Source organism: Helicoverpa armigera, chromosome 28, assembly GCF_030705265.1.
Source record: "Helicoverpa armigera isolate CAAS_96S chromosome 28, ASM3070526v1, whole genome shotgun sequence".
Lineage (NCBI taxonomy): Eukaryota > Metazoa > Arthropoda > Insecta > Lepidoptera > Noctuidae > Helicoverpa > Helicoverpa armigera.
The window spans coordinates 7,146,210-7,172,201 of NC_087147.1; the positions used below are offsets into that span (position 1 = coordinate 7,146,210).

At 34.9% G+C, this 25,992-nt stretch overlaps 1 protein-coding gene across 2 annotated transcripts in view; it reads right to left on the bottom strand.

Annotated features, from left to right (window-relative positions):
* Positions 1-25,992, bottom strand: part of LOC110381476 (ribosomal protein S6 kinase alpha-5) — a 90,753-nt gene that overhangs the window by 14,682 nt on the left and 50,079 nt on the right. For both annotated transcript variants that reach the window (XM_064042442.1, XM_064042443.1), the window contains exons 5-6: positions 24,261-24,376; positions 23,366-23,554 (exon numbers count right to left, since the gene is read on the bottom strand). In XM_064042442.1, coding sequence (XP_063898512.1) covers positions 23,366-23,554; positions 24,261-24,376 — 305 coding nt within the window. The remainder of the gene's footprint in view (positions 1-23,365; positions 23,555-24,260; positions 24,377-25,992) is intronic.

Here is a 25,992-nt window from a genome sequence, read left to right on the forward strand (position 1 = left end):
ATTTCAGTTCTCACATTGACCCACTGACCCCTTTTTAGAAAATGATCGCACACGATATGGTCGGCACACAAATTCACGTTGCACACGATACAAATAAAATATACATACTGAGCCAACTGATACCCACAGTGTCAAACGCCTATCATGAATCCAAAATTTTGAAAACATTTTTAAATCCTGATAATTTCAATATTATTTTAGACTAGCTGTTCCTGTCCAGAGAAATATATTACACGTGCCTGGATACCTCAGTAAATTTCTGTTCTTTCTGATTTCTATCACACTATCTATAATTTCTTGGAGGATTTTCCATAGGTACAAGTGTATCAGGGGATTATAAGACGAAAATGACTCATTCGCCAATCATGACTCAACAGATGCCCCAAAAATTTCATAGAAAAAACTCAAGTTAAAAAAATCTGATAAGGAAACTACAAACGCATCTTCAATACCGTTAGGTTAGCAAGCAGTGGGCGTGGCTCCCGCAATTTGCATGACATTGAACGAGCCGTATTTCACTAAATTATCGTCAGCCAAGGTCAGACGCAGTCACTACGGTGCAGACACGCGTAATACAGTATTAAATCTATTTGTTTATTGTTTTTATCATGATAAGACTTAAACACGTAGACCTCGCGGTATGGTGATTGAGGTTTGCTTGACGATAGCTTGCATCTTACGTTTAAGGAACTGCTTAAGGAAAACGCATCGCTATAGTGTGTATAAAGTTATGATTAGTTCAACGCCAAATGCAGTCAATAGTGAAAAGAGTTAAGATGTTGCGAAGACCATTGTATAGCCCCATTGGGCTTACAGAAAATATGCCTGTAATAATTAACTCTCATTTTTACAGAAATCATCTACTCAAAATTCGCGAAGTCATAGCAAAAGTTGTCATGACTTTGCATTGATATAATCTTATCAAGCGGCCTAAAACTGACAAAAATGATGACCGAATTTAATTAGAGCCACTAGGAAACATTGAATGACTACAGATATAAAAATACTGAAAGATACGACAACACCAGAAGGTAAAACTGTCTTGATTTGAAAGATCACCTAAGTAGATATATTGAAGCAAAACCTAGAAAGAATATTCTAGGAACAGTAAATAAAGATCGTTTCAAAAAAGACAAAGGACTTGTTTAGGTATGCAATATGAACGAAATCCATTGTCAAACATTGGTAACAATCGGGTCGTATATTTAGAACAGTCACACAAACCTACATACAGGCGTGTAATTACAATTTAATTTAGATCAGATTGGAAGTAGGTCGTTTGAGTGCAGTCCTAATATTGTGCACTAGATTGCCACTATTTTAGGGCAAATTGTAGTGCAATTTTGTGTCCTTTATTGAGGTTCTATTTCGTTTGGAAAAATACTGTTTAATTCCATCACATTTCAAAGTTAAAAAGGTCCTAAAAGGTTAACACAATAATATTGGCGAATCCATACAAATTCACGTTAGTAAAAAATATTTGTTAAGACATGTCTGTAGTTTAAGCTTCAAGAGTTACCCCTTACTTAAGTGTCAAGAAAAAGGATTCCTATTTTTCAACCCCTTCGCAAAGAACAAAGAATTCGGGGTTGAGTTTTGACTTTCAACAAGAAGCCTTGAGAAAATCGTTGAAAAATTTCCATTTCGCATGCAAAAATGTTCAGGTCACATTACCCTTGCTTCAATTACTGGTGCACGTGCCATTTTCCAAGTAAAAGGCTACTTTGTTTGATAAAAAACAATACAAAAGCTTGCACGTGGATGAAAAAACTTGAACATTATTCTATGAACGTAATCCATCGGGTACAATGTTTCATAATGCAGATGGAGGTATTCTATTTAGGGAAGAAATGGATGTTTGTTGTGGTATCAAGCCATGTAAACTAATAGAAATAGCATAGAACGAGGTCGGGTTAAACGTTTATAGTTTTATCGTATACGGAAGAATATTTGTGGAGATAGCCCATTTATTAATACAGCATTAGAAATTAGGTTAGACGGGTATATCTATCATAGGAGATCAGCCAAAGTCAAAGAAATTGTAAACAGGATGTTTAAGAACACTCTTTAATAAATAGACGACATACGAGGACAGTAATAAAACTTGAAAAAGATCAAAGAAGTTAATTGAAATCTGTAAAAAAATGTCGCAAGTCATCTTCAATTTCAAATCGAATGAAGCGAAAACATTGACTCGATTGATTGATCAGGCTGTTGACAAAAAGTAAAAGAGCACTCCACATTTCTTCTAGTGCCTTCTAGAAGACCAAAATTCCACAAACAAAATTCTAGTACAATCTATGTTTATAGACAAAGCCAGTTCACGTGACCACCCGAGGGCCGGCCGCCACGTGAGATCGGCACGTTGCCACGCACACAAACACTTCAGCTGTGTGCGTTACTCAGAAGCCTGCCATTGGTCACATTTTTGTTATTACTTGTACGCACAATTTGTAATTGATGAATGGAATGAATGCGATTCTGAGATTCATAAAGGTCACTACGATATCAAAACATGCATCTTAAGACTGCGATAGCATTATGCACTTTAAAGAAATTATTGCATCACAATCTTTTACTTCCCTAAGTTATTTTATGTTCTTTTTCATGGGATCCAAATTTTGGATCCCTGCAACTTGAGTTGCGTTAGGCTGTTTGAGATTATTGACTTTTGAATATTGGCTCTTTGAATTTGAAAGCTTCGTCTATATTAAACGTGTCTTTCAAACAGTAATAAAGTACAAAATAATCACGTCCGTGTCCTTGGTGAGGGCACGTCTCTTATCTTTTGTTTTACAATAAAGACAGTTAAATGATTTTCTTAATTTCTTTGTATTTATTTTGCTTATTGATTGGCAACCTTCAGGCACTTAGTCTAATTTCTGGTATATTAGTAGAAGAATATGAATATTAGTAGAATGAGTATCTTCAAAATTTAAAAAATCCATTCTCCACCACAGAGATGGATTTTAAAAACTATTTAATGGTGCCAAACTTAGTGTGTGTTTTAATAGCCCATTTAGTTTTGATAGTACTATTAACTTGGAGTTTCACCCGCGTTTAATGTAGTGTATTTTCAATAGTAAAAGAAATAATGATAGATGAAGCAATAATACAGACTTAATCCTTTAAACGAAACAATTCTTTATCTAATCCTTGTGAATTACATTTTTGAGCTTTATTCTCTCTTTATAATTCAGTTTTCTGTTCAAAATAGTTTAGTTAAAGTAGAAACGTATCAAGTTGTATCAAGGGAGCTATTTAATATTCATTGGATCCAGACTATCTCAAGGACCGCGTCTCAAGGCCTCGTCTATCTTTTTAGTTTAACTTATAGGATTATGTTTGTAATGTAATAATGTCTACATGTTGTAGCTAGGCTGTTTCTGAGAGAAAAGCGGTTGATATTTAAGAGATTCAAGAGATACCGCTATAAGCTTACATAGTGTTATTTCAATACGAGCTATATTCTTGATAGCCTAACATTTTGACACGTCAACTGATACTTGTATAAACCCCAACCGTTTCGCTCTTAAAGCATTAGAAATAAAAAACTGAGTTCACAAAACACTGAAAAGGAAAAACTTGAAATAACTTAAATGAGTGTTGCACTTTATTCTGGTTGTTAATAGTTATAAGTACTCATGTATCAGTGTAAATATTCGTTGGTGAGCCTAATAAATAAATAAAATTGAACTCAGTCAGTGTCTGCAGTCAGTGTCTGCAGTCAGTGTCTGCAGGTCTGTTGATTGTTTTAATTTTTTCACCAACTTCAAGGGCCATATCATATTTTTTTTTATTTCAGCGTATTGTAAAGCTTCTGTTTTGTCACCATCAAGTCCATTATTTGACCACCATCAAATTCTGCAAGAACTGTACCAGCCTTCTTCTAATCTTCATTGACATACTAAGTAGCTTGATACCTCATTGCTACAACTACTTATGCAATAGACAGATGCTGTCTGCTCCCCAGGTTAAGTCAGACATGCAATCAGCTACTTCATTCGTCTGATTGATGGTCTGATGCCAATAACAGATAATAGCTGACTTGGTTTCGATCGTGACTTGGTCTGACTCTGGCGTGCTACTTAGAAAAGTGATATTGAAATTAAGTCGGGTAGATGCTACCTTTTAAGTGAAGTAAGAAGAGGTTTTGTAGGTCAAAGTGTAATAGTTGGGTTTTAACTGAAAACTGATGAGCCGATAGAGATGGAAGTAAGTAAGACCCTGGTGATAGTAGGATACCTTTTGTGAGTGACATAAGGAGGAGAACCACGGGATATCATGTGTCTTTTTATTAATAATACATAAGAATAAATAATCGATAAGTAACCGAGTTACAACAGCCACTCGAATACTCGATTCGTAATCGATTCACAGCAATGTCATGACAATAGTGAAAGTTATTAAGCATTTTGTAACATGTTCCGAAGTGTTACAAATGTAATGATGTGTCAGTCTGTTTGACAGGGTAAAAAGTTTTCGTTAGTGAAAGTAATTGATTTTACTACATACTTTAGTTGATTGGTTCAATTGATTGTTTTTTAATTGATTGGGTATCTCCAAAAAAATTGGATAACATAATGCATATTTTAAACTGCGATTGCGAATATGATTTGATAGTTAAAATAAATAGGAATAAATATAATAATATTAACAAAAAAATCATTTATCTAACCTCAATCCAACGCAAAATCGACCCAATAAAAAAAAGCAAAAAAAGCACTTTTTCACAACATTTTCCCGTAACCCCCAAAACGCTGACGCATCAAAAGCACCCAACGTGCATGATGTCACAAAACATATGACATAATGACGTAACATAGCAAATCCCAAACCAAGTTCAGGGCTGAGCGACTGGTCGGATCCGCGAGGCACACTTACCGTTGTCCCACTGACCCCGATACCAGGCCTCGGGGAGAGGGGGCAGTAGTAACAACATGCAATTATCAACTTTATTTTTTTGTGCACAAAGCACAGATTTGAAGTACGAGGATAATGCGATGTTACATTTGAGTCGAGTTGTTCTTGATTTTAATCGGAGTTCATGATTTATTTTCTACAGAAAATTAAGTACAAATTATCCTCTTAGAAATAAACAAATAAGTTTTGTCATTTAGCCGGCACATGTTTAAAGCATAATAATATAATTATTAAACATTACGGTAAACATGTTAAATATTCAAAGAAATAGCAGGTTTAACAGAATATTCATTAACGCATAATTCATTCAACATATTACAAATACCTTGGTCTGTCGTGTTTATGCGACATTTTAATTTGCGTACATAGGCTAGACTTGGTGATAAAATCTAACATTAAAAAGTCATGCAAATGCGTCTGATATGAAACAAAAGGCTAGCTATATACTAAGTATTGACGTCAACCAATGTGTTGGTCTAGGGTTGTTACAAACATGAGCTTCTAAAAATATGACATTATGAGAACACCCACGGGTTGTTGCGGCCGACTGAAAATTAGCATTTTATTTATAGACAATTTATTTCATACATATTAAATTTTATCTCGTTCCAAGCGAACTGTTTTCAAAATGACGTAAAGCGTTTAAATATTGTTTGTGACGTAGATTTATTTTAATAACACCTAGGATAATTTTAAGAGACACAATACATACTTTGCTAGCTACATCTGTTTTAGATCATTCTGCACAAGCGAATATTTTCGCGAACGAAGGACAATAAATCCACAATTTCTTAGAACATTACAAAAATTAACTAAAAGCCATTAATAACAAGAAATAATTACAAAATCCACCCACGATAAACTCGGACCTTCATTAAGGAATCTTCTAAAGCCTTCGAACACATAAACAGGTTGCAATATTCACTTGTTGCCCTTTCTACTTAACGAACTGGGAAAATACATTAGTTTTCCTTCCTCGCAAAATAAAATCTCCTTGAAATTATTCCGAGAAAAACAAGTCCAAGGACCGACTTGTATAGTACTGGTAATTAAGGAGTTAATTGGTTGTGTGAGTAAACAAATATTTAGGGGCCGGGAGAACCTTTGATTAATGGAAACCTTATAGATGCGTTATAATAAACTTTGTAGCTGGAAAGTTTTCTGTTGTTTAATGTGGCTAAAACACACGTTTGGGAGAGGGTTAACTTAAATAAAAAATCATTTCCTTATTTAAATTGAGCGATGCTTTCAACTCTCAATATTTGCGGATTCAAACGACACCTGTTGAGATGGTCGACTAAAATTTTGCTATCCTCCTATTCCTATAGTTTTTGGTGTTTTCTACTGCATCTTTATTTTTAAAATCTTAGGGGATGTTAACACCTTTGTCGTAGGTACACCTGTGATCAGTTTCCCATCGAGTCAAAGCGAACAATCAAGATTAACCTAACCCATCGCTGAGGCCCCCACCGGCGAGGTTGCGACCAACTAACCTAGATAGTCGCTCGCTTCACTGTCGCCGCGCTCCCATTCGTCGCGTACATCTGTCGTATTGTTTTATCCTTTAATTTTAATTTACTTCTTTGAAATGGTCTTTTGTGTTATTAAAAGTTATAAGTTCGTTTGAAGAGAGGAGAGAACATATTTTCTTATCTTCATTTAATTGGTCAACCAAACATTTTTCCTTTACTATACACATCACAATTAAAAACAATACTCAAAACGTAGGGTATGACTGAGGATCTTATCGCTAAAAAGCAATTTCTTTTGACAACAACTGCGGCCTTTGGATTTTTTTAAAATAATATAATATTTCATCCATAGGACAACTCTACAGGGTAGATAAAACAATGAATAAGCAAATTAACAACATCAGATAAAATGCTATTTTGATATCATTGCAAAATATTGAGCAATTTGTTTATCATCTTCAAGTTGGTGTAATTGTTACAAGTCATTTTGGCAAATATACGAAAGAAAACTTGTAACACAAAATTGTCTTAAGTAAACTAGAACATAAAATAGATACAAAATCATCAGAATGTAAAAAAATAAACAGATAACCGCGTAAATGCTTCCATAATGATCGAAAATATATTCTAAAAATATGTTTATGAGGTTCAACCTATAAACAAAATTAGGTTCATAGCGTATACATATACCCCGATTTTCCCATCAATCATTTTCTATTTATAAACGCGACCAAGAATAGTAACATAGAGGAATAGTATCTCCCGAAAGACCCGGCTAGACTGTATTGTATGCAAAGGTGTAAAAATATACTTTACAGAACTTGAAAAGAAATAAATGAATGGTTAGAAATGATTAAGTGATAAAAGTAGGGTAAGCTTTGTATTATACAATTGTGTCTATAAAAATCAGCCTTTTGTCAGCGTCGTAGATTCTTAACTTTTCTAATATAGGAGATGGCATTCCGAAATACTAGACTCCTATTATTTATTTTTCTTCTTCTATGTCATGGTGGCATTTACCATACGTCACACAACACGAAAACGTGGTAAATATTTAGTTGTCCCAAGCGAGGATCGAACCCGCTACGAGCAGTGCAGCAGCCAATGTTATCACAGACATCCTGCTGCTATTCCTTATAATTAAATCAACATCTTTTCTGTGTCCTCTTTCCAAAGACATACATTTAACGATCCGATTGACAGTCATTATTTCTCATTTTCAATTTTGACTTCCCATCACACCATAGAAAGAAAACTAAGTGGCAGTTGTGTTAAAAAGAAACGCACGTATGTACATCCGTGCCACATACTGTTGATACACAATCAATGGGTGAAATTAGGTTAGTCGATACCGTTGTCATTCCATATTGACTGCTGTAATGACTTACTACTTTCTGCTTGTAAAGGGGATAATTAGAGGGGAATGGGTTGATTTTAAGTTATCACAGAGAATACCTGTTGAGGTAAAAGTAAATGTCCATGATATGGGTAGAATACAGCTGAGGATGATATTTCAGATTAAAAAGGACGATGAACACAGTAGATAGCTGTCAGAAGAAACTCTAAGATAGCCAAATACATTCTCGAACAACTAGAGAAAGAAAGATCGAGAACCCAAAAAAAAGTTCGCACAAAAAAACCTCAAAGATCCAACCGGTAACCTCTCACATTTCCACGATCGCGATTTTTTACGGCAATCTCGAGCAAGTTGCGCCATTCTAAACCATCCGTTTCACTTTTGCTCAAGCACTTTCACTGCTAACGGTACGAGCGTACCACGGTTGAATTGCAAGCGAATTGAGACTCTACTCAAGACACCTTCGCTTACACTGTTCATTGTCGACGTTTCCGCGTTTAATACATTTCAGATTACAAATATAATGGTAAAGGAAAATCTGTCGTAGAAAAATGGAATAAAGATTAATTTAATAGTGTGTGCGAAGAGTAAAGATCCGATGTTGGCCGAAGACGGGCCGAGCGTGTACCGAGTGCTGGAGCAATGGCTTTCGTGCGCGTGAGTTTGAAAGTCGAATGCGCCCCACCGCGCGGGCGCGGGTACCGTAACCGCTTGTGTCATCCGTTACAGAGCGGTGAAACTCTTGTTACGTTGGTGGACCGCTATGTTACGCCTTCGAGCGGATGACGGAGTATCCAGATCATCATATATCCACGCCGCTCTTAATTCAGACGATGTTGTAAATAAATCAGAAATGGGTCACGAAAACATGAATTATAAATTAACGGAATCATTTCAAGGTGTGATTGATTATGAAATGGATGTGCTCACCGCGGGTCAAGTTAATGCCGATGAACAATAAACAAATGGTGGAAGCATTGAATTCAAATCAGTAGGAGACGGAAATGATAGCGATCTCCATGACACGGATAGTTGCGACCTTAGCGTTCAGCGATGGTTACCAACTTACATCACGGATGGAAGTACTTTATCATGAAATGGATGCAGCACTAATTAATCATGTTAGATAATAGCTTATTCCTATGATAGGGTTTTATGTAGACATTTGAATGCTCATAAATTCAAGGAAAAATATAGTCTGGAAAATGCCATACATGCTAGCTACAGAAGAGATAATTCCGGAATTGAATAAACCAGTCGTAATGTCTGGATTGCAAAGTAAATAATATTATTATTTCAATAATCATGCGATAAGGCGGCCATTAAATAATAAACCGTAATAATCTATTGGAGGTCAACACAGGAGTAAATATTCCAAGTAATATAGCCAATAGTGAAGTTGTTTCTGTATTCAATTTCAATAATGATATATATTTTCATATATGAAGAGTGGAAAAAACTAATGGGGCTTCGAAAAACTGATTATTTGAGTAAAAGTAACTAGAAGGTTGACTAGAGTAAACAAATATTATGTATTCATATAAAATTGCTCCTCACAATTTTGATTGTAAATATAGAAAATACGAGACTAAAATTCTGTACAAATATCACGCCGGTATCTAAAATCAAGCTAGAAGCCTTGATTGTTATTCAACGAATGTACAAGGGTCAATAACATGATCAGTTTCATTAATACCAATTTGAAATTCAAATAAACAATTTTGTAAACTAAAGCAAGATTTAATCTCTTCCCAAACGAGGGTGGTATCGTAAATTGGCAATGTTAAGACATTGCGGGTTTCATAAACACCCTTTGGAAGGCTACAAGAGATTCTGAGCTCTAAATCTTTAAAATTAAGATTCAATATGACGAAATGATAAATTCGCATGTCGCCGAAGGAAAGTGGCCTCGCAATACGGGGAAACCCGAGCCGTGGCACGCGAATCCACCGAGACAGGTTCGTTTGTATTGCCGTCTCTTTCTACTGATAGAGGTGTTAGTGGGAGTGCGAGAGGGATGGCGGAGGCACGAGTAACGGAACTTATCAGTCTCTATTTATAATTGGTCCGATGCGATACCGGAGTAATAACAGGACCGTGAATGTGTCATTTGGGTTACCGCTTGCGGGCAGATAAGCCAGTTCTTTTAATGGGAGGACTGCAGGATGAACATGAGAACTGAGATTTATATAAACGCAAAAGACGTGTATAAAAATTAAAGCAATGGCGACCATAAAACACAAGAGTACAGCCGTCTAGTATTGCGACCAAGATTACTAATGGATTCACGTTTAAAATTTTATGACCCATCAAACAGCCGTCAACTCTGGAGGAAGTTAGATCGAGTCGAGTATTGTGCAACAAAACTCGTTAAAGAAGAAATTGAGATTAAAAATGCGATAATACAGATAAGCTAAGCAAGAGTAAGTCAAGTAAAGAACTCGTTTCAATAAGAGAACTCTAATAGTTCAAAGTATTATATATATCTTGAAGACTAACCGGAACTAGAACCGGACGTTTTGACTGCACCGAATGTTCTAGGCCCGTGTCAGATAAAGAATAAAAAACTGTCAGTGAAAGTTCTAAGTATCAAAAAGTCTTTACTGACAATCAAAATTTAAAATTGGAACGCGCCGACCTCATTCCTGACGCGTCTTTGGGAGAGAGCAGTTGACCGGGTGGTGGTAGTGCAAAAATAAATCATTTTAAAATTAGATTTATGCAATAACAATATTCATTCATTGCCTCTTGGAGAGGACAGAGCTAGGCGTTTTGTCAATGAAGTACATGACGAAAAGCGTTCCGCTCTGATAAGCGTTTTATTTGGTGGCTTTCACTTCTCTTGGAAAGGAATTCGCGAACCGTTGTGACTCGAAACCCAATAGACTTGTTTTGTAACAGTATATAAAATATACATCATTAGCTTCGTTTGGCAACTCCATAACATAATGACGTGATAAATAGCCTAGTTGAGGCACAAAATGGCTTGTTTACGTGTGATTATTTATACGTAACGCGATCAGGATTGAGTAAAATCGAATTGGGACATTCTTCTTGAATGACTGATTCTCATTGTTTGACAAACACGTGTATTGAACTATAATACAACGCCGAACATACCTATTAAGAGAGAATTGTGCTAGGGAAATGGGAGTCGAGAATTTCTGTTCGCAATTTCGCATGCATGGCTTACGGAACTGAAAAAGTGAATTGGAACTCCGTCTAGTCATTAATGTAATGGTATATTCCGAGAAAGTTGGCATTTACAATGGAAATTAATGTAAATAAAATATTAGCTACAGACTTTGCCGCTGGACACGAAATGGAATTACTAAGAAAACTGCAAGAGACGTTGCATTATGAAATATCAAGGAAGCATTCTTATTATTTATTTAGAAAAGCATCTTTAAAAGGAAAAAGGCACGAAGATGAAGAAATATTTCTTAAAAGTTGAGGTGATGAACAAATAAAGCAAAATAAGAATGAATTAAAATTTAAACAAAATGAGTTATGCAAACAGAGCTGCCGAGCGATGTGCAAATGCATGCACTTTCGCTTTCAAATACATGGAAGCTGTTAAAATTCAAACCAACATTAAACTGTTGGTTTATGATGATTAAACAAGTTTGCGAGATCCTCACAGACATATAACATTCATTGATTTTGTCCATTGGAGTCGTTTGAACAGAAGGCTAACTAGGTTAGGCGTCCCATACTTTGATTGCTAAAAATATGAAATTAATGAAAAATGCCAATATGGTTTTTGTCGTTCTCAAGATGCTATAAAGGTACATTTTAAGTGCTTTCACCATATATTTAAAATCGTTCAGCGAATAAAATTCCTATTGAAATATTTTTATTGCTACGAAAATAGCTTCCAAGAAATGGGGTTGAAGAGTACTGTATGAAGCCCGAAGTTATTGATGTTTGAGGAAAACGAAACTGAAAGGGCAAAGGGTCCAATCCCATATACGGTCTAAGGTAAACGCATTTAAAATTATAACAACATTTTTCAGAATAACTGGAACTCAAAATGTTATTTCATCTGTCAATATCTAGGGTAATGTACTGAATTAGGATATATGAACGTCCGTGAAACCAAAGATAGAAAGAACAAGACGATTACTGTAATCTACAAACCATCAAGAGTAAAGCAAATTTTAGTTCAAAACTTGCAAATCATGCTGACTTATTTCCCAGCGAACAAGAACTTCAAGAAACCAAAGTCCATGCAACAGTTACATCAAATGACAATGAACTTCATATTAAAATATTCTCTTAACAACTGTATTGATAACTTGATTTAGTGACATATATACTTCATTATCTAGATCGTTATAATTATGATAAGCTGATTAACCTTCTTAATTATTAAGAACATTTGGTGCTACAACTTTACCGTCATTGGACACCGTCGTGTCTGGATGATTTTCTAGCTTCTCAACGAGGAGACATGAATTTATTTTTAGTTTAGAGATCACAACTAAATAGTGAGTAGTAGTAATGGAGCACATTCATATATCAGTTTCGAGTATCTTGGCACTGTTAATATTCATGTTCGTAGTAGATTATACTGAGAGACATATCTATTGACAGGAGTTTAGGTTACTCAGTGGCTCCTGTATTGTCCTAAATGTCTATCAGGATCTGACATTTTACAACTGCTTGAATAACGGATGCTACTGAATAAAAAATGCGTCACAATTTCTCTTATTTCTTCGACATCGTTGCATTATGACCTTCTTAAGTAGGTTTCTGTTATATCCAAATGTTTCGCCTAGATACATTAAGTGTTCCGTTATGTTTTTATACATTTTTATCTTAAAGTCAAGGCCGCGTTTTTATACAAGGATATGACAATGAAACTGTAATTATGATAAACGGTGACTGGTTTAGTTTAATATTATTGCTCAGAAGGCCTCTAATGGTTTGTGAATATAAAGAATTAAAATCGAAATAACTGTTATTGTCGCCCTTGACGAAGATTTTCATAACATCAACAAAATCAAATATTAATCTCACTAAGAAATTCTTTACTTGAAGTAAAACATTGCTAACTTAAGTCAAATTGGTTTCGGGTTTAAAAAAATCGTAAGAGCAGCCACCGAGGCACCGATTGCCGTGACCTACATACAACGGCAGCCATTTTGAATATTGCGCTCGCGCCGGTTTTGGTGGCACATTTCACATGATACCCGGCTTATCTGCGTCGTGTTTTCTTTTTTTTTTATTTATTTAACGAGTTCCATTATTCCTTCGTATGCACTTTAATAAGATATGCGGTAATTTTATTCGTAATACCTTTGACGTTAAATTACAGTTGGATTATACAGATCATTTACTGCACTTGCGTAAATGGAGTCGACTCTACACTGCTAAATTCGGATGACTGTACAATTTAGGTCAAGCAACTAAAAAGCGTAGCCCGATTAGAACGATAGTTCAAATTATAGCATTAGTTGTGTGCCATAACAAATATTAAATTTGGTATGACTAATAGCTCGCCCCGAATCAAATATTTAGGTTACGTTCCGAAAACCGTTAACGCAACAAATAACACTGATTCAACTCTACAATTCTACGATAATTCTTTACGTGACATCGGTGTACTTGAAAGGGAATAATTTACATATCTTATTCAATATGAATTGAGAGATGTAAGCCTATCATTAGGAGCATTTCTTCTATCTAATCAAATATACCAAGCGTGAGTGACACACTTTCTTTCTCATCCACATCACTTTCAATTACCTACCCTTCACCATCCTCCAATTCTTAATCTGATTTATGTTTTTCTAAAAATTTTACCTCATGTACGTCATTGATACCGTTACCATTAAATGTGTGAATAAAATTGATTCTATTACCAATAAATATTGCACGCACTACATCACCATTGTCTTGTCCTGTTTACATACGAATTACGTGATAGGCAATGATTACGCTAATTAGAAATTGTGAATCATACCGGTATGAGTGAAATGTTGTGCAAGTGCAGCGAAGTGCAGTCATTATAACTGTATATTCATCACCTAATTGGTGTTTTGTCCTTGTTGGGTCATTAGGGATTCGACTCAATATCGGTTGATTAATCGATATACGAAGAAGAACTACAAATAATATTTTGTAATAAATGACTTCCAATGATTGGAGATGTGTTTAGATTTTAACACAAGCTAATTAGATGTTAAGAAACCTAGAGAAATATCAGACACAATGGAAATATCCGAAGAAATGGGAAATTCTTTATGTTATTCCATTCATTTTTCTTCCTTTCCTAAACGAGAGAACAGACATTATCATAACAATCAAGGACTTCTCAAATCGTATGGACATAACTTGAGGAATTTAGACCACGCAAATAAGGTATGCAAATATAGAGTAAAAATAACCTTACAGAGGCGACAAGGACGCATGAATATTTTGATTGATTTAGAGAGGCTCTCCGCATTTCTCTTCAATTTCTATGAGATCATTTTTTGAGGATACCGAAAGATATTTTTAGGTACTTGATTTTCTCAGGATAAGGTCTACTTTCTTTTTAATTATTTTCAGTATGTTTTATTTACGTAGGAAGTATTTGTTTTGAACAAAAAAGTTTTGAGTTTATCAAGTCACAAGTTCTCTTCCTGCAGAGCCTTGTGAGGCCAAAAACTTGCCATTTATAATCAATTTTCAGTCCAATTTAACATCATTCAAGAGACCCTTACTTTTGGAAAGTTTAATAACTCAAACGGGTAGAATGTAAAACAATTAATCGCAGTAAGGAAGCTATTATTCCAAGTTAACTTGAATTACGTAACGGATTTGAGAAAGCCTTCGGTTAATTCCGGAATTCACGGAGATACCCGAACTGTCGCCATTTTCCTGTTTCTCTCGAGGTCTTTAGTTTGGCAGTGCAATCTCTTTTAAATGACGGAAATTGGAATGAGTTATTAAAAGGTAACAGCTTTGTTTGTTTTGTTTAAGATACCGTTTATAAGATAAGGTATGAAACCAAAGTTACAATGAATAAAACAAATTATAACTTAGGTGAAGAAGATTTTAAAGGCAGTTTTAATGAATCCTTTGAAAGTATTAAAACCACATTGAATAGAAATAGGGCATACTTATACCATGACCGTAATCCCGTGCACAAGCAGACATCAATAACAAAGATAAATAGAAAACAATCAGCGACATGCCATTCCGGCAGACACCGATAATACATATACCTGTCTCCCTCACACAGTTATGCGCTAATAATAGCGTCCCGCTCTATTTTAACGTGCGCAAGAGTCCCGAAGGTGACACATTAATAAACTTGAACATTTACGTGGGTATTCTAGTAAGGTGTGCTAGCTGGAGGATCATTGATGTGATTTTAATAGCTATTAGGCTTGGTTATAATGATATGTTAGTCTATTACAATATAGTTCAGGAATATGGGATTATACAGCAAGTCTTTATCAGTGTCTGCTCCTAAGTTTCTACTCTGTCCATAAATTTTTTGACATTGCAGATTTTTAGTAACTCGAAATCCCTGCTATCACTTTCTAAGATAACCGTACTAACTAGTATATTTTGCTTCTATTTATCACCGATTGTTGTTCTAAAATGTTACCTGGTCAGAAACGCCCACATCCAGTAACAGATAATCTTTCTTCTCTTACTTTTGGCTCTATAATCGCAAATCATCTTAGGCGTGGCAGTCTTGCCAAATTCTTTTGAATTTTACCGCTAGCCGCTCGAAAGTGATTTATCTTTTGTCCTATTTTAACAGCAATATCTAAAGTATTGCTTTCTCTATCGGATATTGCTTCCAATAGACAGTTCCCTATGGAGTTATTTTCCCCTCGTAAAGCGTGATCGGAATGTTTAAGTATTTCTTTATATACCTTGTTATTTCTTAGATTAGATGGGAGATCAACAATCATAATGCTACATTGTAATTCTGTTACTTTCAGTCAAGCTAAACACAACTGCATTGGCAGGCACGAATTGTCATAATTAAGACTAATTAGTATGAAATCTATTTATATCATTAGCCAATTAAACTAATTAAAATACAACTGTACGATCCACATATTAGAGTCCAATTTCACTTGCATGTCAAAATTTTAGTACTGTAGCCTTATGTTCGCCAACATTTTTTACGTGTTCTACAACTTCGTATCGATCGATTTTGGACTCTATTATTTAATTGTTAAGTTGTGTTATATTTTTACTGGTTATTTTAGCATCGCCACCATAGGATCGGTCAATGACGCTTCCTTACGGTTGAATCGCATACCTTCTGTATTTGTCATCGGTTCCATCTTAGGATTGTCGCAGAAAAACTCAGTCTGTACAATAACAAAGCGTTGTTCGTCGCCATTTTTGTATATGTACTGAGATTTTGAGACACAAGATAGGATAATCTTGCTTATCTGTTCAGTTGTAAAGGTAAAGATATGAGATAATACAGAAGGATTGGATAGCAATTTCATTTGTTACCTGGCAATATTCATATTTATAGCTTTACGATATGACAGAAGCCAGAAATTTGAGAAGAGGCTTAACCTTTCACGATTCTTCGTAGTAACATTCTCTTGAGAAATTGTATTGTGAAGATCAAAGTATTTCTGATATGAAATTAAATAAGCTTACATTGGGTTTCCACATGATTTTCGGGAATTTTGATGATTACTTCTCAAAACATTATATAAATTACGGAAAAAACCAACAGATAAACGTAAACGGGACGTTTAAAAGTTTAATTACTTTAACGGGAAAATCCTGGTGATCTTTAACTTTTCAATTTCAATATCAATGAGAAAATATTGCCATGAACTTCTCATCATTCTCTAATTAAACAATCATTTCCTTTGCACTCATTTATTTAGGGTAATTCATAACAATTTCTCTACTTCTCTTAGTCATGTGCATCCATATAGTTATCAGTCGTCAACTCAGTAGCGTCACCTTGAAATTATCTTCATCTTTTCTCAATACTTTCTTAATCAAAGTCAAAGGTTTTTATTTCATATAGACCTATTTACAAGTTCTTTTTAATAATTCACCTTAATTTGATTTTTAGTACCATCTTGCCAACCATTAGAACACATAACAATTATAACATGTAAATACACAAGTATATAATCATGAACAGTTTCCCATAGACTGGCACAGCCTTGGTGACTAACACAATATTATTGTGCAACTATGGAGATTGTATTTAGTTCATATATCGCTTTGTGATCGAACACGAAGGTGTATATGGGTGTGTAATTACAATTATGTGGACGTTTTAAGTTGTGGAAGTAAAGATTGGAATTTTAAACCTTATACGGTAGTTAATGAAGAGAAATAGGCTTTTAATGAAGATGTTGATTGAGAAGAAGATAATTATGGCAAATACAATGAAAGTTAAGTATTACATACAAGTCATAGTTTTGTACCAGAAGTGGAAACAGAAGATATGAAATTGAGCGTATCCAAATCATAGCTCCTTTCATTGCAAGCCATATAATAAAAACAAACCAACCCACTTGCAGCCATTAAAACGAATGGTGTCCGTTTATTTTTACAATCAACAAAATGGTATTCTTTTGAGCACGATAACTAAATGGGTCAACAAATATGATCGCAAATAGGTCAGTGATGTCCCCTGCATTGTAACTCGAGTGTATCAAATTCTTTTGGTTGTAAATGATAAAATTTGATAACCCTTGATAAGTCTAATAGGTGATTATTTGAATGCATGCTACGTTTTAAAGTATTTTTTTAATGTTTTCATAATATGGTTTCCGTTACATAGCTTTTGTAATGTCCTTCTGACATTTTCTCCTAATTCTTTTTCTATTTCTAAGCTTACGTTTGTATTGTTAAAGGTTTCTAGCACAATATAATAATAACCTTAGTCTAGATCTGCTGTAAGCTGCTTTACAGCTTCATATATATCGTAAAGTGTTGCAGTTGTAGCCTCTTTAAACACTGCATTACAGTTTTCTTTACTCGTTTTCTAGAACATAACGTCCCCATTAAATTTTCTATTACCTCAACAAAGTCAAGTTAACTGAAATTCATTTTCTAGTTTATACAGAAACAATTCTAAATCCCTGTAGAATTTACTTATTTCAAATTCTCGGTCAAGGTTTTCTAACCACGTTTCAATGCGCTAGAACTTGAAAATATTTGGGTTTCATTTTCTTGAGAAATAGTTTGTGAAATAAATAAGTTATTCTGTGAGGTAAATTGGAACAATTGGCTGTTTGTTTCAGGTTTGATAAGCAATTTTGGTTTTAAAGGTCACGAGACAGTTTTAACTGGTTAATAGTACTGTATCCAAAAATTTGGCAGACGATATTTTTCCTAGTATAACCATCACCTCATTCCTCTTGATCCTTAACCAAACTATTCCCTTGGCCTTCTTTACCAATTAAGACTTCCTCTTGTATTGAGACTTCCTATAGCCCTACATAACTTTCATGACCTATTTAACCCTTTTATTCTGTTTTATAAGTAAGTTTTCCATAAAAACATCACCCCTCACACTACGCATTACATTACGAACTAACGACATTGAAGGCAAGGACATGAGATTTTCTCGACAGCACTCTTCCTCGTTGCGATGAATTCATTACCTTTTAACTACAACTGAAACGACCTTTGTTTAGTTGTTTGTTATTTTAATGTAAGGGTAAAGATGTGTTGTTTTGTTGTTTATCATATAAGAAGTGTTAGCTGTATTTGAGAAATTAAGAACTCAATTGAGATGCTCAACTAATCCCTATCAAGTACATTGTCTATTGGTACATCATTGGATCGCAATGAGATAGATTTTAATAGAAGATTTCTTATATCAATAAACACGTTACTATGTCGATTTAGAAGACATACAAAGGGCAACAATACCGCTGTTGTATCAACCATTATAGTGAAGTCAATACGTTATAGAACAAGCCTATCGGCCGGGCACACATCCAAAACCAGACCTGGGTGAATTTATTACAGGAATTCAATTTCACGTTGGCTCAATTCTGAGTTCTCAACGATTGTTAGTTGTTATAGCTCAGGTTGAAATATGGGAAACGTGGACTTTGATGTTCAGTCATCATCTTTATAGTAAATCATCTTATGACATTTTTATGCTGTTTTAAGTATTTCGTATTTTACAAACAAATGTACTACTAATTCATTGTTCGTCTCTTAAAGGTTTTTTTCAACATCTTTTTGTCTACTGTTGAAAAATCGGCGATACTGTTAATTTTTTGTGTGCCAACATTATTTTCATTAGTAAACAAAACGAAATTTTATATTTATAACTCTCCCGTGACTAGAGTAAACATATTACACAATTTATGTTCTCAGCTTAAAAGGTGTATGTATTTATAGCAGAGTCAAAAAGAACGGAAATACATTAATTAAAAAGTCAGCCATTAGCATGACAATTGCCAAAGGCACCTTAGGTAAATAAGTTTATCTTACAATTTGTTTGTACTTGCAATAAAAACAGTATTAAATTGAAGCTACTTTTCGTTATGCATAGTAAAAACATCCGATCTAAAAAGCAGTAAGTACTCACAAAACGACAAAGTCATTACGTTACAAAAGCAGAGAAAGTTGCTCATCTCCCTTCGACATTCAAATAGACCTTTCACGTTACGTGATCAAAATGGATCCATATGTGAAAAGTTTCGGAAAAAAGACTGCTATATTTTATTACCCCAGCTGATCCATTGCCTAACTAACTGATCACGTGAAAAAGTGTGACTTAAATCAAGAGAGCGAATGGCTGCAAACATAAGTTGTCTGTGTCAAGTTGAGGACTACCTTCATCAAGCCGACCCAGGATGGCCAATTTCATAACCTCATCAAGGCGGAAAAACAGTTCCAGAACTACATTTTTAAACCCCGAACTTTAGATGGTGACATCCAAATATACTAAGGAAACTATTGTAAGAACAGCTCCTATTTGTATCATCTTCATAAAACAGGGGTTAATAAAATTCGCGAATATATTTAACCAAGTACATAAGCAGTACACAGTGACAGTACCCGAATTAGCGCAACATCGCAACGACCATGTAGGTCACGGTCTCACAGCGGAAAAGAGACGGAACATACCGAATTGTAACACGAAAGACAAGGATAGGCTGATCAGTCGTACAGGTTTCTATCGTGTGCAATATAACCTGTAGTTTTTTTTAAGTTTAGAAATCTTACAGTATATTATATTTAACGCAGATGGCAGCTCTGAAGTGGAACAAAAGTGCTTTATTTTATTTTGTATTTTTCGGTGTTCTAAATTAATAATTGATAAATTGAATTGTATAAATGTAAAATAAATTGATAATAATTAAATTTTAATAGACAGCTGTGTTGCTGGGAAGTTTGTTCTTCACCGCTTCTTCTTTCCAGCCATAACACTAGGAAGTGGTGAAAGGGGGGCGTTTTGGGGGTGCTGTCATTCTTGTAAAATTTTGACATTAAAAAGTGCTAATCGCATTAGCCTATTTTAATAAATGATTTTGACTTTTGACTTTATTTTGTTGCACTGCATATTTCTGTGTTATGTACACACATTAATACATCAAAAAATTTGCAAGAGAGGTTATATCTGCTTCATAGATAACTGCAAAGTCTGAGAACGAAGTCCTGGGTTCAATCCTCCTGGTCCTGGTCAAACCGTCTTCTTTTAGTTTCATCATGACAAACAGAATATAGCTTGTCACTCAGTTCACTCCCCTAACTATTGAATGAGGCTTCTATGGTTCTACAGCACGTAGAAGCATCTTTGCAGAAGACCAAAGAAACGATGGATGGATTGTGTGAAAGTAGATATGGTAAGAAAGAATGTTACTTGTGAGATGACGGCAGATAGAAGAGTATGGATGGAGAAAACATGCTGTGCCGACCCCAAATAAAAATTGGGATAAGGGCAGGAGGATGATGATGATGAAGCATCTTTGCAGCACCTTTATTGAAGCTAGTCGTGTTCCAAAGAGTTTACTGCCGACCTAGACGGCTAGACTCCACAAACTAGCACATAAGTATTACAACATTACAATACTGGCAAGTAAGTCGGCTTTGTAAGTGGGTTACCAGCGTTTGTAGTCGATAGGGCTCTGTAGTAGGGTTGCCAAGTTCCTGACTTTTCAACGACTGAGTATTAATGAGGGTTTAGGAAGTATCTTCATAGCAAGAAATACTTTCATGTATGTTCATGTTTCATGTGTCCTATTTAGATAAAATTGTGTATGGAAATACATATATCATGACGAAGAGTCTTTGCACGGATGGTTAAAGTTCTCGAGATAACTGCAGAAAGCAGTTAGCAAGTTATGTATCAATCTTTTTCATTCTTATTCTTGTTTGATACTAAAAAACAATAAATCAATTATAAAATATGACTGGAAAATGCTTCCTCTAAACGGCTAGCAGATTCGTGAAGATTTGATTAATTACCGTTAGCTGATAGATTATAGAATTTTCCGATCAATCTGATCTCAGACAACCTTGCTATCAACTCAGATTAACTTTAATTCTATAGACACGATCTCTATAAAACTTAATCGCTTCTTCTCTTCTTAATTAAGTTTTTACAGTAACTACACTTTTAAAAGCGAACTAAAACCGCAGTCTCCAAAGACCAGATGCATATTTTTAAGTTCTAGGACCAAATTGGCAAGCAAACCTTTTTAAAATCGAATAATTGTAGCAGTTAGCAGTTGCTTTTTCAAAAACAACTAAACGGGAAGAATATATGTCCCCTTTTCGGCCTAAATCCTCAAAAAATGCATACAAACTGCGTCCAAACCGTGACAGAGGCGCATAATTGCGAGCAATCAACCAATTCACACGTACACATCTGCACGAAAAACCCCTCTTTGGAACATAACATACAGAGCAAAATCACCCCTATAGCTTCAAGTTAAAGGTGGTTTTACCATGCGCAGATGAGACAGGTGATATGAAGAATGTTAGCGTTGTATACTTTCTACAGTCTATTTGGTTTCGTTGAATGAGAACAGCTGATTCGAATCTGTTGTTGACAGTGTTGGTGATTGGACGCGAAAATTGCAATTGTTTTGGAGTGAGGTAATTAGTTTTAGAGTATTTTTGAGAGTATTTAAAGCTGGTTGGTTAATTTGAAGAAGTCTTGCTAAACCAAGTTCAACCAGGACTTCAATATTAAGAATTATATGTACCTAAGGCTTTTCGGGACCTTCCTGCAGAGCATTATTTATTATACGAGGATAAACAAGTAGCCCCAATATGTCGATGTACATATTTCGCTCATACGAAAAGTGGACTAGCCTTGTGCTTCGATACAGCATTTATTTTTCAAAGTATCCTGATACCTTTGCCAAAATTTATTCTTTGATCATCAAGATCTTCACAATAAGAAATAAAATAATCTTAAAGCAAGTCTAATCGTTCCATTACGAAGTCCCCTGGTCTAATCGGATGAGTCACGAATCCATATCTGCATCGGTTTGTCAATGCGTTGCAGCAAGCTTGCACAATCCGTGCCCTTACTATTGCATCGCCTTTGTGTTGGTCCTCAGGTAAGTATAACGATGCCTTATTTGTGGATTCTCAGTTTTGTGGGATATGGGTCATGATTTAAATTGTTTAGGAATAGTATAGTATAGGCTATGTGGATAGATAGAACATAAGTTGTGAGATGACGGCAGATAGAAGAGTATGGAAGACGACCCAAATCAAATTGGGATGAGGACAGGAGGATGATGATGATGACTGATATAGTATGCAAATTAATCCTATATCGTATGTTGATGAGTAGTTGTGTTAACAATAGAGTACCATCAGCGACAGTAATTTTGCAAACTCAAATTGTATAAAATTATGATAAAATATTAATTTACTGCGACCCTTTACAAAGATTCAAATTAGCATCAAATTATTTCAGACCATCGCAATTGACGTAAGTACGAGTAGAAACATTAATATTAACACGACATACCTACTCTACACTGTTTTTGTCATTATAAAGTTCCAATTTACCTTTAGAAAACAAAGTGTACGTGACACATTAGTATAAAGAACACCGTCAAATAGTTACGTAACTGATGTCCCAGTTATCCCCTCCAACTAAGCTAATTATGCCTGTGGAGCTACGATAACTCAACTGGGTTACAAGCTTAATTTTACTACGAATTGTCCTTGCTTGTTTGTTCTTTTGTGTGGAAGAAAGATGGTTATTAAAGGTAGTTGTTAATTGAATTTTTATACAATTGATCCACCCAAAAATTGACCCAAACCTCTGTTTATTTTATTTTATCTTTCTAATACTAGAAGAAAACTGGCATAATATAAAGGATGTATTTGCTACTCAGGGTTTTTAAAGCTAAAAATTTTGAGCTTTAATATAAATACCACGTGAATTATTTCGCAGAAATACTTGAGACACGAGACTTAAAAGTAATTACGCAAATACACCAGCACATTCCAAAAAGCTTTCAGTAAAAAATCCATTTTCCACGAAAGTAATTTTCAATACCTACTTTTTCACCATTTATGAATTGTTGCCTATCTGACCTCTAGAACACTATCCCGGATAACAGTTTACCCCATACCCTGATTCAAAAGTTTCTCATAAAAAAATCCCATTGACTAGGGTACTTACAATATCATGACCCTGACTGCCGCTCCTGACGACCTCAGGCGCCATATACTCGATGGTGCCGCAGAAGGAGTAAGCCCTGCTCTCGCCACCACAGAACTCCTTGGAGAGACCGAAGTCGGTCAGCACGATGTGACCTTCAGCGTCCAGGAGTATGTTCTCGAGTTTGATGTCCCGGTAGATGATTCCGAGCTGGTGGAGAAATTGAAAGATTAACATAAGGATTTAGGAAGAATAGGTAAGAAGATGGTCAGTGTGCTTTGAGATAAGCAGCAGTTACAACACCATCTACAAAAAGGATACCACTATAAATAGGCTTGTAAGAGCAAGAATGGACACCAATATAGTTTAAGATATAGTAAAAAATATTTGAAACAAAAATATTCATTTAAAAACACAAACGATTGCATAAATGAATCTACTATAACTGGATACCTAGAATTTACTTGAAATAGAAAATCAAACAAAGTGTTGAACAAAACAGCTAAAATAAATAAATAAACATAAATAAGGTCCATAAATAGAGGTCTAAGTGTTATTATTACGGTCAAACAAAGCATTTGACCTATGCAACCTGGTCTGTTATGATTCAGTTTAGACATTTAACCAGGTGTTTCGATTGCATATTTAATTTTCCTTGCAAAGGCAACAAAAAGTCGTTCAGAGTCTATGATTAATGTGACAAGTGTGTGTATTATTTTAAAACTAGTTATTGTGGCAAAAAAGTCGGTCTTAATAGTGGGAAAGTTTCTGATGGCAAACTAGATGACTTCTGATAATAATTCTACAACAGGTTAAGGAAAATATTGGATCACCGAATCTTCCATAGGACCAACGATATCTACACGTACTAGAACATCAGAAAGAAGTATTCCTGTTAAAGAATTCATCATCTCACCTTATGCAATTGCTCAAGAGCCAATATAATTTCAGCTATGTATATCCTGACTTCATTTTCGTTGAAATGCTCTCTCTGGTAAAGGTGGGTGAATAGTTCACCACCGGCCACGTAATCTGCAACAGAAGAACACAACTATGAATACTGGATAGTTAAAAGCTCCCCGAATTTGAGGATTCTTGGTAGATACAAATTCGCCAGTACTGCCTTTCAGTGTAATTCAAACCACCTACTAGCACCTATCAGGATTGTTAAGGTTGTATTAAAACATTTACAATATTAAATGGTTCTAGTTGCAAGGTATTAACATCATCAAACAAAACCCAAATACCAATAATTTCTACTAAAATTCAATAATTATGTCAGCAATATTTCGCGAACGCGTGGGTGATCATTTGCAACCGCACAAATAATCCGTATTAACTGAATTTATCTTAGGCTTTGAGACTGAGAATTCGTGACTAGTAGCAATTTAATCAGATATTCAAATAAATCTGAAAACGAAATCCTCAGTTATTGGAAATGGAATGAAGAAATTCTGCTTATCCTGTGTTTGTTCAACACGGTTGGGAAGCTTGATTTCGAAAATGTACCTGATATGTTAATATTTTATCTTGCCCAGGAATAGGTTACCTACATATTCAAATGTTCCACAAAATCTCTCTATGAGCACCTGCAATGAGTTAAGCTTGGTTTATTTAGATAGCTCAAAGCGTAATATTCTCTAGTTAGTTACAGAAATTCTCAGAAGCTAGGAAACATTTCAATGGTAGCGGAACCTCTGCTCTATTACAGTTTCACGTTTTAATTCCAGGTACAGGATCAAATAAATCTGCGAATGCTTCTACGACCACAATTACTATCTACATTACAAAATCAACATCCAGATTATTTATTACAGCTGATTTTTAACATGGCTCTCCTGTAATGTATACCATATCGTGTCTTCATCTTGACGCATCTTTCTGTCTACAGCCTTTCACACACCAGTGACGAACATCCCATTAAGAAAATTTAGTAGACTATAAACATACATATAACAAGACTAATTAATCAAATCTAAATACTTGATCTTGAAACAGATTTGAAACAAAGGGGCGTGGTTCGCGATCCACTTTATCTAGGTTGAAATACCAAGTCTTTGACCTACATCGTCTGCCTACGATGATAAAAGTACTCGAGATGAATACAGAGGCACAATTTTAATATTAATATTACTGAGAATAATTGTTGGTTTGCCTCCCGTTTATTTTATCACCCTTACATTTTCTGTTTTGCTGTAATTTCGTTTTACACTGCACTCCGGGAATAACTACTTAATTCATGTAATTTTATGTCCAATTCCGGCAGTTTTAGTTTACTTAAAAAAGGAATCGCCATCCTAAGGAGATTCCAGATAATTCTTAAGGGATTCTGCAAAATCAGCTCAACCGTAACAGCATAATGAAGAGAAGCAGTAGGTTAACTTGAAACGATTGAATTAATATTGAATATGGGCGGTCTATTAAATTAGAATATAACATCATTCATGTCATTCGCATTTGGCTAAACACTACCACATTTAGAAAAAACACCGTCTAGTTCATTTAAGGTACAGAAGTTTATTTATCTGCGAACATTTGTAAATGTTATATAGCCAAGAGAAAGTATGTAAGTGCTATCATGTTTTTTTTTCGGCGATTTCTTATTGTGAGAATATTTTTAGACATGGGCTGATTAGGATCTGCGTTTA